The following is a 15,187-nucleotide window of genomic DNA, read 5'->3' on the forward strand; positions in this document are numbered from 1 at the left end:
CGGATGCAACGCAGGTTCGCGCAGCGCGCGATGTTAATTTTTCACGATACATGTCGCGATTTTAATCGCACTTTTCATTTTTACTAAGTGATTAGGATGCGAAATGGATGCGTCGAAAATTATATGTTCGCGTCATTAAACAGCGGTGGCAGCAAAGCGTTTGCGGATACAAGCGCGTTCCGTTCGAACGAAATTATGATTATTTATTTCTTTCAGGCACTATAAATATGTGCAATAGTAATTGTGAATGCGCCATTGAACATATTTAAACACACTTAATACCTGTTATAATTCGTAGATGTCTCATGCTAATGAAGTATCTCTCTCTCTCTCTCTCTCGAACATTACCATGCGCAATATGTAATTTAAATAATACCACCGATGAAGACAATTTCGACGCGAAAGCGCCATCATTCAGATGGAACTAGAAAATAGTGATCGACAACATTACCGACAGCGCTGACATTACCGACACGTCGAGAAGACGTGATAAATAAATTTGATTAATTTTAAATTGATTTAAAGTTGAATAAATTTGAAAAAATGCTTCAGAAACACTCTTTATTTTCTTCTTCTTACTTGAAAGAAGACAATCGCTGATCGAGTGGAATTTTAGAAGAGACAAAAGACAGTTCGAGGTTTGGTCGGTGGCGGATTTGAAATCGGCGCGCACGGGCTGCGCTCGGTGATTGATCAACGGCGCGCACCAATCCAGCTCGCTTACCGATCAGACGAGGTTACGAAAACTGGTTGCTCCACGGAACGGAGCAACACGACGGACGTAGACGTAATGGTCGCAACGACACGGGCTTAATTGTGCTACAACTTTCGAGTCGTTTGGAGCTGTCTCGCGTTGCCCAACTGTGCAATCGCTCTCGCCGTCCAGCCTTTCTCCTAGCCGACACGGTAAGTGCGTTTTTATTATCTCGAGGACAAGTGCTTCCTTATGGGAATCATCATTTGTCATGCCGAACAGTGCGTCTATTTTTGTTTCTCTTTCGTCTGTAACGTGACAGATCGAGCCTCGTGCGAAGACTCGCGCTGTCGCGACCGCCCGCGCTCGCAGCGTTACTCGCGCGAATGTGTTACGGATTTGATTAACACGTTGCGCTTCACATCGCGATCCATACGGACGAATTCTGTCCGCTCGTTTTTGTGGAAGTCGTTGCGCTTCGCCGCTGAGGATTGTTCGTGAGAAACGCGGACGGGGTCGCTCATGCGGGAAATTGCCACGCGACAGGCGCGACTGTGAACTCGGAACGCTTTGCACATTTTTCTCTTGTCACCTAGTGTTTTAATTCGAATTGGTACGTACGTGTGTACGTACATGCAAGTAGAATTTCGTTAAATGCTCGTTTGATATGCACGAAAGTAACATCGTGGTTGTACCGCTCAATGGTGAACGTTGCGTAAATCGTTTTCGCATTTTTACATTCAAGATATATAAGATACCGTTAATTTAATACCATGATCGAGCTGTTCGTTTATTGTTTCATGGTCTTTGATTGATTGATGGTTAGTTGATGTTCTGCATCTTGCCTGATGCAAAATCGAAAGTTCAATGCCATCAATCGTTATGTTATTATAGCTTTAGTGTATTATTAATGCTGCATGTATCCCCAGATAGCCAAATCTGTTATAACAGATTTTCGTCAAATACCCGCTACAAATTTCGAAGGCAGAAAGACTGCAGACTGCATACAGGAACTGATATAACAAATGATGTTGTCAGTATGTCAGCAGCAAATACAACAATATCTGCTCACATAACTAGACAGCAGATTGACGGCAGAAACCGAGCAGGATCTGCGCGGCGCTGTTGTCCAGTTATATTTTATACAGATTCTGTCGACAATCTGTTGTCAGGTTCTGTTCTACAATCTCTGCCGCCAAAACAAAAGCTTAATGCGGACATACCCAGATAGCCAAGACTGCCGAAAGCAGATGATGCTAACTATCTGCTATCAACTATTGCCAGCCAAAAGACAACAAATTTCATACAGAAGTTGTTATTAACGATTAATTCGACAAATTGGTGCCAGAAGTGTAACAGAGCTTGCTCACAAAATCTAAGAACAGATTGGCGGCAGAAACCGAGCAGAATCTGCAAACATGGCTTGAAGTCAGATTGTCGACAGAAACCGAGCAAGATTTGCGCACGCGGAATCTAACGGCAGATTGGCAGCAGAAACCGAGCAAGATCTGCGCGCGCGGAATCTAACAGCAGATTGGCAGCAGAAACCGAACAGGATCTGCAGCTTTTGACAGTATTCAAATTTACACGGCTATGAATATGTGTTTTCGCTCCGCACCGCTATGCGGTGCACACGTCGAGTTCTTACTCGATGTTAAGATTTAGCCTAACAGTTATATAAGTTAATATACGCGCCTTGGCATGATAATATTAATTTTTCTGAAAATTTTTGCACTTGCGGCAGAGGCTCCCATGGACAACGTCCATGTAGTTCACGCACGCCACGAGCAATTTAAAGTTCGAAAGCATAATTCGGACTTCAGATTAGAATAAATTAACAATAAGAGAGAGATTATGCAACGAACTGTCAGAAAGACACATCAAGCCAAATGTACTTTAATTTAACAAACAAACAAATGCGTTCTTTTAACACATGGTAATATAAAATGCCAATTTATAGTGTGTTAAAAGTAAACACATGCTTTAATATATCGTGAATATGAATGGCCAAAAGCTGCAGATTCTATTCGGTTTCTGCTGTCAATCTGCCGTCAAATGTTAACAGATCCTGCTCGGTTTCTGCCGCCAATCTGCTGTCAGAGTCTGTTAGCAGGCTCTGCTGGCAGATCACTATCCTAACGCGGACATAACGGATGCCAATTTGCTATCAACTTCTGCAGTAATCTGTTGCCAATCTGCTGGCAGATTGCACACATTTTGCTTACTGGGATAGCTTTAGTGTGTTATTAATGCTGCATATATCCCTAGATAGCCAAATCTGTTAGAACAGATTTTCGTCAAATACCCGCTACAAATTTTGAAGGCAGAAAGACTGCAGACTGCATACAGGAACTGATATAACAAATGATGTTGTCAGTATGTCAGCAGCAAATACAACAATATCTGCTCACATAACTAGACAGCAGATAGTCGGCAAAAACCGAGCAGAGCCTGCTAATATCTGTCAGCAGATTGACGGCAGAAACCGAGCAGGATCTGCGCGGCGCTGTTGTCCAGTTATGTTTTATACAGATTCTGTCGACAATCTGTTGTCAGGTTCTGTTCTACAGTCTCTGCCGCCAAAACGAAAGCTTAATGCGGACACAGATGACTATGGTTCTGGTGTGAGTTTCTGATCGAAACTGTTGCCAGCCTGCAGGCAGGCTGCGAACATTTTGCTTACTGGGTCTACGTTGATTCCTATCTTCTTCCGTATAAAACACGGGATATTATTTTTATAAGCAAGTCGTCGATAATACTTAGGATCAAAACATTATTGTGGTAACATATTGTTCCTAGAACAAATGCAAAATGATTTACAAAATATCAGGTTGCTGCAAAAAAACTGCGGCATTTGCTAATCAACTTAATCAATAAAAGTGAACTTAATAGTAAAAACCGTAATTATTTTTGCAGTAATAACACGAATAAAATAATTAAAAAATAAATAAAAAATAAAATAAATAACACGCAATAATAAATTACTTTTAATACGAGGTCTTTGGTAAGTGCACCGATAAACTACACTACATTTATTCGTTTACACTGGCGTCGCGATTATTTTTAAGTACAGCCACGTGTCGTGTCGTCTAAGATAAGCCTAAGGTACTTCCTCTTCCTTAACTACACAATGCAGCGATAATTGCGTTATATAGCGGTAGTGCTTCCACGTTGTTATATTTCAACGGGACACGTCTTGCGGTCCCGCAAATTTAAATTTTTATTAGCTCGGTCAGTATCTAACATGAGAATTTACAGCTAATAAAATTAGCTATAATATAATTCATGTATTTTAATCTTATTTATACTCAAAAACAATGTTTCTTTTTGTTTTAAGAGACTATATTAAAATCCTGTAAAAGATATTGATTTAACATGATCGTTGATTAAATTTTATAAAACAAATCACAGTGTAGAAAACTGCTAAAATATATGTGTTAGTTGCCGAGGCTCGCATTCTTGCAGTCTACAATATTGTATCGATTTTAATGAAAGTAACTGACCATAACGCTAATTAAGAACTGATGCATGATCATATATACCTCGCGGATTATAGACAAAAAATTTGCATGTCGTAGAAAATGATACTTGTAGGATAAGACTTCGATGTGTACTTCTAATGCTGCATTACGCATGTCCTAAATTAATTCTCTTGATCCTTAACTTCTTCATTATGTTCCAGCAGATTTTACAGAAAACGATCAACCACCATGAGTGACGAGTGCGATCCGTGCGAGTACATGTGGAATTACTTGTCCATGCAACATCTGCTGTCTATCGTAAGTCGCGTAAATCTTTTGTAAGCGATAAACACAGTTTAATGCCATCACTGTAAAACCGATAAGGGTCGAAAATATTTTCGTGTTTTTCTCGACGAGACCTCCGCGAGTCTCTCAAGTTAAATCACTTACACAACGCAATTACTTGTTCTGTTTAGGTATCAAGAATTCGTTGCTTCATAATCGCGATTACATAAAAATGTTTCAATTACGCAAGCCGTATTGCTGATACACACATTACGTCGAATCGAATCAAGGACTTGTAGCGATTCGCGTGAAAAGATTTGTTTGCCTATCGAATAAATTCATTTAATTTCGAGTACGAATATCCTCGCGAATATCATAACGTACTTTTTGACTTTGAGGAGTAAACAGAATTTGAAAAACACAGGCGCGATATTCGTGAAATTCCACATTTTCCAAAACACGTGAATCTTTCGTCAATCGTTTTAAACATTACATTTTGTACAGCAATATCCACGGATTATAATATTGCTTTGTAATTTGCGTATTCATCGCACTTGACGTTATCAGCGAATTGTATCTGTGCAATGTTTAAACGGGACAATAAAATTGTTTACCTCTGACCGTACCGCTATCTCTTAAAGATACATTTTATGTACCTTGTATTGCATTGTTATTTCAGTTACGACGGTCACAGGACTATTGCTCCGACACCGAGTGTTTCAGCGTGTCGAGAAGTATGTATATTACACACTCATTATTAAATGCGCCTAATTATAATAGATATATTAGTTATCCAAACGATACTTACGAAATTGATACTAGAGTATTAAAAAGAAGGATTCCCCTTTCAGTTCCAGGACCGCAGGCGCCAGTCCGAGAACCCTCAGACTTTCTCTTTACCTGCATCATCCTCACCGTCATTGTTCTCATGTATGCATTTAGAACAAGACTGACCTCGCCACAATCATCTGGACACACCGTCAAGAACTATAATGAACCCGTGAGTGCATATCTCTCACCTTTTTATTAATAAAGAATTTTAACAGTTAAAAGGGAGACTTAGAGCGCACTTATATTTCGCAGGGCTCACAGAATGGTCCACCTTCACCACCTACAGGAAATTAAGGAGCGCAATATAGAGTTGGTAATATCTCGTTATTGAAAGCTTTTATACCAGGATCTATGCTAGACTTATAATAGATATAGAAGAAATTATATAAACACAATATTGAGGAAAGCAACACATCGTTACTCGTATCTCTCGTGTCAGTGGGATATATCGGTGTGATATATAAAGATCTGCTAATAATATGTTTTAATTAATCGTAATTTTGATAAAACGCACGCACATGCATTTTAAACTCTCTTTTCTATTACGAAATGTCTGGATTACCGCCAACATGATATAATGCCCAAGTACTTTTTACTATAATCTTGACATTCACATCACATAACACGAAACTTTTATCCAGATATGTTTGTCTTTCTCTAGTAGTAGTAATAGAGTGGCTTGTGCGGATCATACTAACAAAGCAATGAAATCCGCGAACGTGATAATAAAGATGTATTATGCCCGAGCATGTATGTATGTAGAATATTGAAATCTCTATCGATGATAAAAAAAATCAAGTACCTGCAAATAGATAGTCACGTAATAAAATTATTTGCTGGATTATTTATATTCTACTTCTGAAAAGAGAATATTTGAACGTATATAAAAAGTAATTTAGTGCGTAAAGAATCTCTGGTGTGTGATTATACTGATATTGTCGTAAAACACTGCCGTGCAAGTATTTATTGTAAATAATACAGTATTAGCGAAATAATAATTGAGAATTTGGAATCTATACGATTCATCGAGAAATGTAACGTGAGAACGGTATTTACACTTTTATAATGCAATTAGAATAAAAAATCCAAATATATATATGCTTGTAGCTTTTTTCAACGCTACATTGAGTTTAAAAACTTCATTTTTTGGTGAAATTACCTTATTATTATTACGTTATTACTTTATTTAATTGAAGTGAAGATACTTTGTCACGTTGAATATCTTACGTAAATCACAGATTTACTTATTCGATATTATCACGGACATAACGATTATAATAACAATTAACAGTATTTCACACCAATTCTTCCGATACATACATAGTCTATGACAAATGTTTTATATCAACAAGAATATCTAATACTGTACATTCCTCATATTTTCGATAATAAAACTTTTATTCTCCACGCTAGAAGAAATGGTTTCTGTATACATCACATCGACGTAAATAGTTGACCAAAGTGCTTGTAAAAATAATGAAACAAGAATGATATAATACAATAATACTAATTATATTTATACATAATGAGACGCACGGTTGTTTATAGTACATCTTTATCTTCATTACAAAATAATTCTGGCCTAGATAGGAAATTTAAAACTAATTATTTCTAGACAGTATTAATATATTCTCTACTAATGTCCACGTTTATAAAAAAGTAAGAAAAATATTTAGTAAACCATTAATTGATTGATTCATCATCAATAATTTGATATAATCTATATATCTGTAAATTATGTGATTATTTCCGAGTAAAAAAAAAAGAATTATGCGATATCAGCAAAACAAATCTATATTTATGTACAAGAAAAGTATTGATGATTAAGTATTTAATAAAATAATTGTAATAATTGATTATCATGTATTAATGATTATATCATGTATTTTTTGCTAAATTAAATATATTGTTAAACTCATCTTTGTGTAAAGATTATTACTGAACAGATGAAAATTAAGTAAATGAAATCTGCAGTTTGATGAACACCTTTGCATGTTTTATCACATCTGGTTCTTATCAAATCGAGCTGGATGTATTTTGTACACATATGCAATTCTTGTTAATATGATTAACTTCCATAGAAACTGCATTGTTAAATATATATATAATTCGTTACATGTACAAACGTTTAAATATCGGATCACAGATTAATAATTCATATCTCTTCTTAATCTGTAGGAAATATATCGCACAAGCAGAGTTTGTGTGACATATTTCAGCTTTATTATATTATATATACAGTTTTATTCACAACTGGATTAAATGTTATCTGATATAACTGGATTAAATAAAATTAAATGCATGTATATAAAAAAAGATTTAATTATAAAACTAATATATAAATAAACATTGCAATTATATTTAACTGTAACTGGTATGGATGCAAGTTTTTTTGTACTTTCGAAAAGGTGGTTACATCGATTTATCTTCTCTATCTCGTTTTATGTATACAAAATTATTACATACACTTTTTATGTATATTATAAATATATATATATATACATATATTTAATTTTTGCTATGTTTAAATGAATTATATGTAAAATATGTATTATCTTGTTACTCATGTGTCTATGATGAATCACGTTATACTTTTAATGACACGAAGTCGTCAACAATGATCGATTAAAGATGATCATCAATGCAGCAAACGTTTTTTGTACGGTTACTGTAAATTTGCATATCCAATAATGTACTCTAATTTTGGTATTCTAAAATTAGATATATTTGTACATTCTTATGAAAACAAATGATATTATGCAACATTGTTCACCCAAAAGAAATAAAACAGAAATATATAGCTAAAATTCATATGGAAGAAAAAAGAATAAAGTTTTTTCTCTCTCGTCGAAATAATAGAATATAGAAATCAAAAATATAATAATAATTTCTATGTTATGTATATCTAATGACATAATTATACAATACAAGAAATCTCACAAATTTGTTTCGTGGGCCATGCCAATGGCAAGATGGAGGAAGACATGCATCAATATCCTGAATTTCGGCAATAGTTGCATTTGTGCTGTGAATTGACAAAAAGGATACCATCGCTTCTTCTTAGGAAGCAATCTTTAAGATCTTTCGTTAAATCCTTATCTTGAGAATTTCGATAAAAATTTGGAAGGAAAACAAGAGACCGCAAAAGACCAATAAGTATGTGCAATGTTATCAAATATTATTACAGTCTGTAGAAGAAAAATTTTTTTTTAAAGTGCTATTGCATCTGTAGGACGGATACACACACATACATACATACATACATATATAGTAGACTCCCATATAACACGGGAAATACGTTCCACGTTATATGAATCCGTGTATAGTAGAATCTCAATATAAACCTCACTCAATATAAAATCTTTTCGCTTCATGCATTTTTATCAATAATATCATCTCCTTCCACGTTCAACGATACGAAATAATAATCGCATCTTCTCACATGCGTATATTACTAATTTGTATAGATATATGTTTCGCAACGCAAATAAAAGGTAAATTATTAATAAAACTAAATACGAAACAGTGGTGGCAAAAGTGATTTGTTACAAATCCATTTCTAATAATCTCCTAGCTTTTCTTCGTGTTTCGTCACATACATAACGTCAAATATATATAATGTCTATTAACAAAGCTGATTTATCGCGTTATATGAGCTGCTATATAATTGTTGCAATATGGTCTACATTATACGGGCGTTGTATAGGCGTTATACGGGTGTCTACTGTATATACGTCCATAAAGATAGAGAGAATCCCTCGCAAATGTTTTCGAGAACTCTCTGATATGTGTCTAAGCACACTTAATCTTATAATACATTAATTACGAATACATTAAATACGAAAAATTATCTATGTACAATTTATACAGGACATTCACAAGTATATTCCTTCACGTCAAATCAAAGGGAAAAATTACTTTTTATAATAGCGTCTCATAACATTCATCGCGAATATTGTTTTCTGCTTGAAGCATACGGATAAATATTTTATACTCACTAATAGTGTTCCGCCTTAAATCAATTTACGTCTGTTGGTTCAATTTTGCTATGGTGCTTCGAACTCTTTGCAAGACTCCTGACATTTGTTCGTATTTACCCGTTGCGTCTGGCAGATTTTCGAAGTTGATGACATTGCATATATTTTGGGAGAACTTCTCCGACGATGGTAACTTGTTGTACGGTGAATTACTTTGCAATATCGGTGTACCTAAGTGCACTTTGACACACTGGCTTGGATTTGAGGTGTTTTTCGGAGCAGGAGAAACTAAATCGGAATTGGACGTATCGAGAAGCGATGTGTCCGATGTAAACGTGCTGTTCAGATCGTTTGACGGATCAGACGAGCCCTGTGAACTCGACTTCGCGATGTGATCCTGATTTAAAGATCTTTGCAGAGAAGAAGAGTAATCGGACTGGGACGTTATATCGGAGTACGGTGCTTCCGACTCGGGCGTGATATTCATCAAATCACTCTTGAGCGGTGTGCAATTGGAACTCGAGCTCATATCTTCAAGTTCTATGAGCAATTCTTTTTTTGCACTTTCCAACTCGGATAAAGACGGTGAATTTGCAGTTGCGTCGTCCTGGAGAACGTGATATTCGTAAATCGAAAGTATTCCAACAATTGTTTTTTTCGAAGATACTTACCGCAGAACCTAAGGAAGCGTCTCGAGACTGCGAGTCTGAATCTTCCGCTATCGATTCGAATGATCCTGACGACGGTGGTACTGGCGGCGTCGGCACCGATTCTTTTGGTAATGGCGGTATGAAATGGTCATCAATAGGCACATTTTCCACGACACTATCTACCTCGATAAAATACAAAAATATTACTATCCACATTTCAATGAAGAAAAACAATGTAGAAATAAACATGTTAATGACACGAATTTCTTAAAACAATTCTTATCAGTAATCAGTAATCATCTGTTTAATAATATTATACTAAGAATAATAAATCTTTTTACACAGTTAAAATCAGTGTATCGTACCTTCCGCATCTTCTATCTCCATATCACTAGGTATTTCCGAAGCGTTAGTCACTGGTGCAGATAACTTTAGTTTCTTCCGTTTGTAACCATTCTCTGCTTTTTTACCTTGCAACTGTAGCAACATCATTTCCTTGCTGTGCATAGGCCGCATCTGCGGTATCCAATATTTGTTGTTGCTATCCTGCAATTTCAGATTGAGCTATTTATAGCATCCAGTAAAAAAATATTATGAGCTGTAAACAAGATTATTTTCTTGCATTATGTGTTGCTCACATCAATGGTGCCAGGAGGTGGCGGTATATTAAAACCGGGAAACTCATGTATCTTTTTCAAGTCATATTGATCTTTATCCCCAGTCGCAATTATTTCTCCTTCCTCGTCATTTGGATCAGCCTCCGCTACTCCGTCGGAATTGAACAGTGATAATCCAGAATGTTGTAAGCGTGCTTCTTCCAACCACCCTGGAGGGTAGCCAAGTAATCTCATTCTAAGAAAAAACGTTTCGGACATATGGAAAGAATAAAATCTCGTTTGTCCATTACATAAATGTAATTTTTTAAAACATCATTACTAATAATAATAATAATAATAAATGTGAACTTTGATTCAAGGAAAGAGTAACTATAAAAATCCAATGGATTATGTGGTGTACCCATAATGTACCTACTGATATATGTGAACAGGTAGTTGATTGTCTTTCAGTCCTAAAGCTTGACGTAGTTTTGAGCTTAATTGGCCAGGGATCATATGACTGAATCTTTGATCGTCACTCAAGTGATACCGGACTCCTGAATTGTTTTTCGCGACAAACTCTTTACGATTTTTATTAATATTAGCTTGATTTCTGGGTAACGGGCAATCTCGCATATTATGATTTCCATTGCAGTTGAAACAATTCAGCTTTGGTACACAATCGTTTAACGCTTCAGAATCCGATTTCTTAAATGAATTCTCGTATTTCTAAGATGAACAGTATTGTTTAGTTTAGAATATTGAAATAATTCCCAAATAGCAAAGTAACGTTAGAAAACGACATAATGACGTCACTTTGTCTAACGTCACTTTGCTTACTTGGGTCAAGGGAATAAATAAAAAGAATATATTATAAAAATATTTGCCCGCACATATTTATAAAACTTATTGCTTCAGATACAAGGAGCAATAATTTTAATCATACTAATGATTATATTAATATATTCAGTATAATATGATAAAAAACTTAGTATTAAAAGAAAAGTATATAAAAGGAAACTAAACTTTATGACAAATTACCTGACCATATGCTGGAATATCCAAATGATCGTTTATATTTGGTCGATTATCAATTGTAAACAAATTACATTCACCATTAGTATCATTAGGTGGTAGGCTATGCAAAGAATCATTATTTTCTGTACTAAGGTATGAATCCATATCTTCGCTATTAGCTTTGTTATCCCAAATTTCTAGAATTAACCTTGATGTATCTGCATCTTCTTTAGGAGATGGTTTCGACTGTATTAAATCGTACAAAAAATCTTTTATCTTCTTTCGATATTGTCTGCAAAGATATGATATTTCGTTATCTATAGTTACAATTTATGATTTATAGTATATTTATAGTGTTCATTTTTGTAACACATCTTAAATAAGTCTTACTAATGAAGTGTATTCATCAGTTAATAAATGTTTCATTAAATCATTTAAGACAATTTTAATATCCGAACGCATAATCCACCCCTATAAATATATAAATACCACCTATAGGTTACAGTTTACATTATAAATTTTTTTATATTTCTTTTTATCTAGATAATATTATTTATTTTACAAATAGCAAGAATATAAAACTAACGTTCGAGTGTATAAGTATTATAATTCAAATCGAGCAGAACAAATTCTGCGTTATAAACAAAATATAGATCATACGTGACACGCTTTCCCTTACCTCGACATATCTTCATCGCGAAACATAACCTTAAAAGCGGGCTGGGAAACGCCATCGTCTGAACGAGTCGATTTCGAATTTTTGAGCGGGCAGGTCACATTGGCATCGGTATCGTCTGAAGACGAATGCTCGGTGTTCTTGGAATCATAACTCGAGCTATAATCACGACAGATCATTTCAGTAGTGTCACTGTTCGAGTTTAGGTCGACCACTTCCACCTCCGTCTCCGAGTCTTCGACTGTAATGGTCGAGATCAACATATTATCTACACTCATATTGAGCACATCAACACCACAATTCGCAAAAAGGATTTACAGCACGACGAATTGTGGAGATTTTCGCGCTCGCACCGTTTGGCAAACCAATATACTCCAATATAATACCAGTGACACCGGATGCACAAATTTCCGACATACGCGTAATGTATACATACGTACAAATCGACTGCACTGGCTTGAACTGAATTGAAAGCAGGAGGATGGTCAGGAACGGCCAGCCAATGAAATTGAATGAACATCAGGCGTGCTCGAGCCATGAGCAGCACGTCTACTATAATCGTGTATCGTGACTGTAGTTATTCAAAAAAGAGGGCAATACAAATTACAAACTTAAATTATTAATGTTGATATTGATACCGATCAGAAATTTGTGAGACTGGCTAGTTTATACAGTTGTTTTAGATTTTCTTTTAAGGTTAAAATTTATTAAAATGCAATAAATTTATTATTTACGGTTATACTTATTATATTTATACTGGATAATTAAATATTTTGAGATTTGTAACGAAAAGAGAAGATTATTTTCTGCTTCGTTATCGAAACGTTAATTAAAAATTCGCGCATAAAATTTTAAGTTCAGAATAAAATATAATACATCGGGCAATGTGAATGAAGTAAATGTATCGTGGTTTGTGAAGTTTGCTGATTGTTCATGAAAAATGTGAGATGTTTCCCTTTGTGCATCATTTATATGACAATGCCATTTCTAAAACTACAGAAAACTACGTGGTCTCAGCAGCGAATAAAATCAAGTAAACGAAATGGTTTGCGACATACCGTATACATGCCCGAAGCGAAACGTTTTGCTAAAACACGTTACATAGGGGAATGGAGATATGATAAGAGAGAGGGCAAAGGCATCGGGATCAGCAGGTGTCACGAAGAAAACACTTCTCAAACAGTTTGCCAAATATTTACTTAATTTTAATTAATAATTCCAACGTTTCTTCTCCATCATTTTTAACATGTCAAATTTTTGAATTATAAGATTACGATTTTTTTATATTATATTTTGTATATTATCTTGGTCTAAAACCTCTTTGAACTAAAAATGTTCAACAATTTCTGTCTAAGTCAAATACTTTCCAAATCGTCGTACTCATTTCCTTTTTTCGTGAAACGTGTCTTATTATACAGGGTGTCCCGGGTTTTAACCGACAAACTGCGGGAGCATATTCTACTAGTGAAAATAAGAAAAAATTCTTATATCGAGTTTGCTTAGAAATGCTTTATTACAAAGTTATAAACCAATATTGAAAAGAAATATGAGATAAGTAACAACGGATTTTTTCACAAAAATAAAAATTATCTACGCAATGATTTAGTGACGCATTTCAAAATGTTGTCCTTGCACATCGATACAAGCTAGACATCGACGTAGTACAGAATTTGTTACGGTACGACATTCCTGAAAATTTTGTTGCATCTCAGTAACTGAATTAGTAATTCGTTGCTTTAAATCTATCTGGTACTCTCCTGTTAGGAAATCTACGTTGATACTCTCGTACGGCAGCTCGTGCATTTCCGTCACAGAATCCGTACACGAAACGAATATCAGTGTATTCCTCATTTGAAAACACTTTTGGCATTCTGATAGTAATTGCTAGTTGACACGACGATTGAAATCTAACAGCTACTGTTGTGAAAGTAACAATCATACTGAATCGTTTCAACATAGTGAACATGAATACATGTGAATACACGTAACATAAACATCTTCGACCTTGCAAATTCTACACTATGTTCCGTTGTTACTTATCTCATATTTCTTTTCAATATTGGTTTATAACTTTGTAATAAAGCATTTCTAAGCAAACTCGATATAAGAATTTTTTCTTATTTCCACTAGTAGAATATGCTCCCGCAGTTTGTCGGTTAAAACCCGGGACACCCTGTATATTGTTATGTATGAAATCGTCAATCATAGTTGGAATCTCTTCTAATAGTCATGGCTGGATGTATGAGGGTGACTGGTGCAATGACCAAAGACACGGTTACGGTATCTTAAGCAAGATCTCAAGAGACGGTGAGATACGTAAAGTTTACGCCGGTGATTGGGTCAACGGGAAGAAACACGGATTCGGCAGCAATTGGTACGAGGACGATAGTTATTACGAAGGCAGATTTCGGAGTAATAAACGAGATGGCTACGGCCAAATTTGGTACACATGTGATGGATACTATCAGGGCACGTGGGTGAATGATCGGTATCACGGAGAAGGAATGCTCGTTCAAGGTTTCCAAAACAGAATAAATGCACCTATAAAAAATTTAATACGACTTCACAGAATAAATCCATTAAATATTTATCAATTTTTTTCAGTAATTTATCACATGAAATAAGCGATTATGAAAAGCAATTTTTATTTCTGCCTAACGCTCGCAAAAATTATCACTTCTGTGTCCCGTCAGTCGTGCAATTCAAGCACTCGTGCTCTCAAAATCTCCAAAACTAAACTAAACTCTTCATAGGAAATGGTAATATCTACGAGGGCCAATTTGCGAATGGCAGAAAGGAAGGCGGGGGTGTTTTCTATCACTTGGACACCCGTCGAGTACAGGAAGGTAGTTGGAAGAACGATGTTTGCACGAATAGCACAACAGAGGACATCGGCGGCCGGCGCTCAGCTTTACATCCGCCGTCACTCCACATTCCAAGGATAAACGGCCAAGCACTGCTATTACATTGATAATCTTATTGCGTCACGCCTCATTTACG

The 15,187-nt window shown here is 35.5% G+C and overlaps 4 protein-coding genes across 4 annotated transcripts; 3 read left to right on the forward strand and 1 right to left on the reverse strand.

Moving 5' to 3' along the window:
• Positions 1 to 740: 740 nt before the first annotated feature.
• On the forward strand, positions 741 to 6,681 carry LOC105277847 (small integral membrane protein 14). Its single transcript, XM_011336522.3, has 5 exons — positions 741 to 906; positions 4,380 to 4,473; positions 5,120 to 5,174; positions 5,292 to 5,440; positions 5,524 to 6,681. Exons 2-5 carry the CDS (start codon positions 4,405 to 4,407, stop codon positions 5,563 to 5,565), a joined length of 315 nt encoding a protein of 104 aa, XP_011334824.1. The 5' UTR covers positions 741 to 906; positions 4,380 to 4,404; the 3' UTR covers positions 5,566 to 6,681.
• LOC109610871 lies at positions 913 to 3,627 on the forward strand. Its single transcript, XM_020031187.2, has 2 exons — positions 913 to 1,856; positions 3,241 to 3,627. Exons 1-2 carry the CDS (start codon positions 1,524 to 1,526, stop codon positions 3,328 to 3,330), a joined length of 423 nt encoding a protein of 140 aa, XP_019886746.1. The 5' UTR covers positions 913 to 1,523; the 3' UTR covers positions 3,331 to 3,627.
• Positions 6,682 to 7,433: 752 nt separating the features above from the next.
• LOC105277846 (zinc finger CCHC domain-containing protein 8 homolog) lies at positions 7,434 to 12,666 on the reverse strand. Its single transcript, XM_011336520.3, has 7 exons — positions 12,191 to 12,666; positions 11,536 to 11,803; positions 10,931 to 11,223; positions 10,537 to 10,750; positions 10,264 to 10,444; positions 9,920 to 10,077; positions 7,434 to 9,855 (listed from the first exon to the last, which is right to left on the reverse strand). The coding sequence occupies exons 1-7, from the start codon at positions 12,463 to 12,465 to the stop codon at positions 9,295 to 9,297; spliced, it is 1,950 nt and encodes a 649-aa protein (XP_011334822.2). The 5' UTR covers positions 12,466 to 12,666; the 3' UTR covers positions 7,434 to 9,294.
• Positions 12,667 to 12,904: 238 nt separating this feature from the next.
• LOC105277845 (MORN repeat-containing protein 3) lies at positions 12,905 to 15,182 on the forward strand. The gene is made up of 3 exons (XM_020031157.2): positions 12,905 to 13,378; positions 14,314 to 14,704; positions 14,941 to 15,182. The coding sequence occupies exons 1-3, from the start codon at positions 13,121 to 13,123 to the stop codon at positions 15,156 to 15,158; spliced, it is 867 nt and encodes a 288-aa protein (XP_019886716.2). The 5' UTR covers positions 12,905 to 13,120; the 3' UTR covers positions 15,159 to 15,182.
• The last annotated feature ends 5 nt before the right edge of the window (positions 15,183 to 15,187 follow it).

Source organism: Ooceraea biroi, chromosome 1 (assembly GCF_003672135.1).
Source record: "Ooceraea biroi isolate clonal line C1 chromosome 1, Obir_v5.4, whole genome shotgun sequence".
NCBI lineage: Eukaryota > Metazoa > Arthropoda > Insecta > Hymenoptera > Formicidae > Ooceraea > Ooceraea biroi.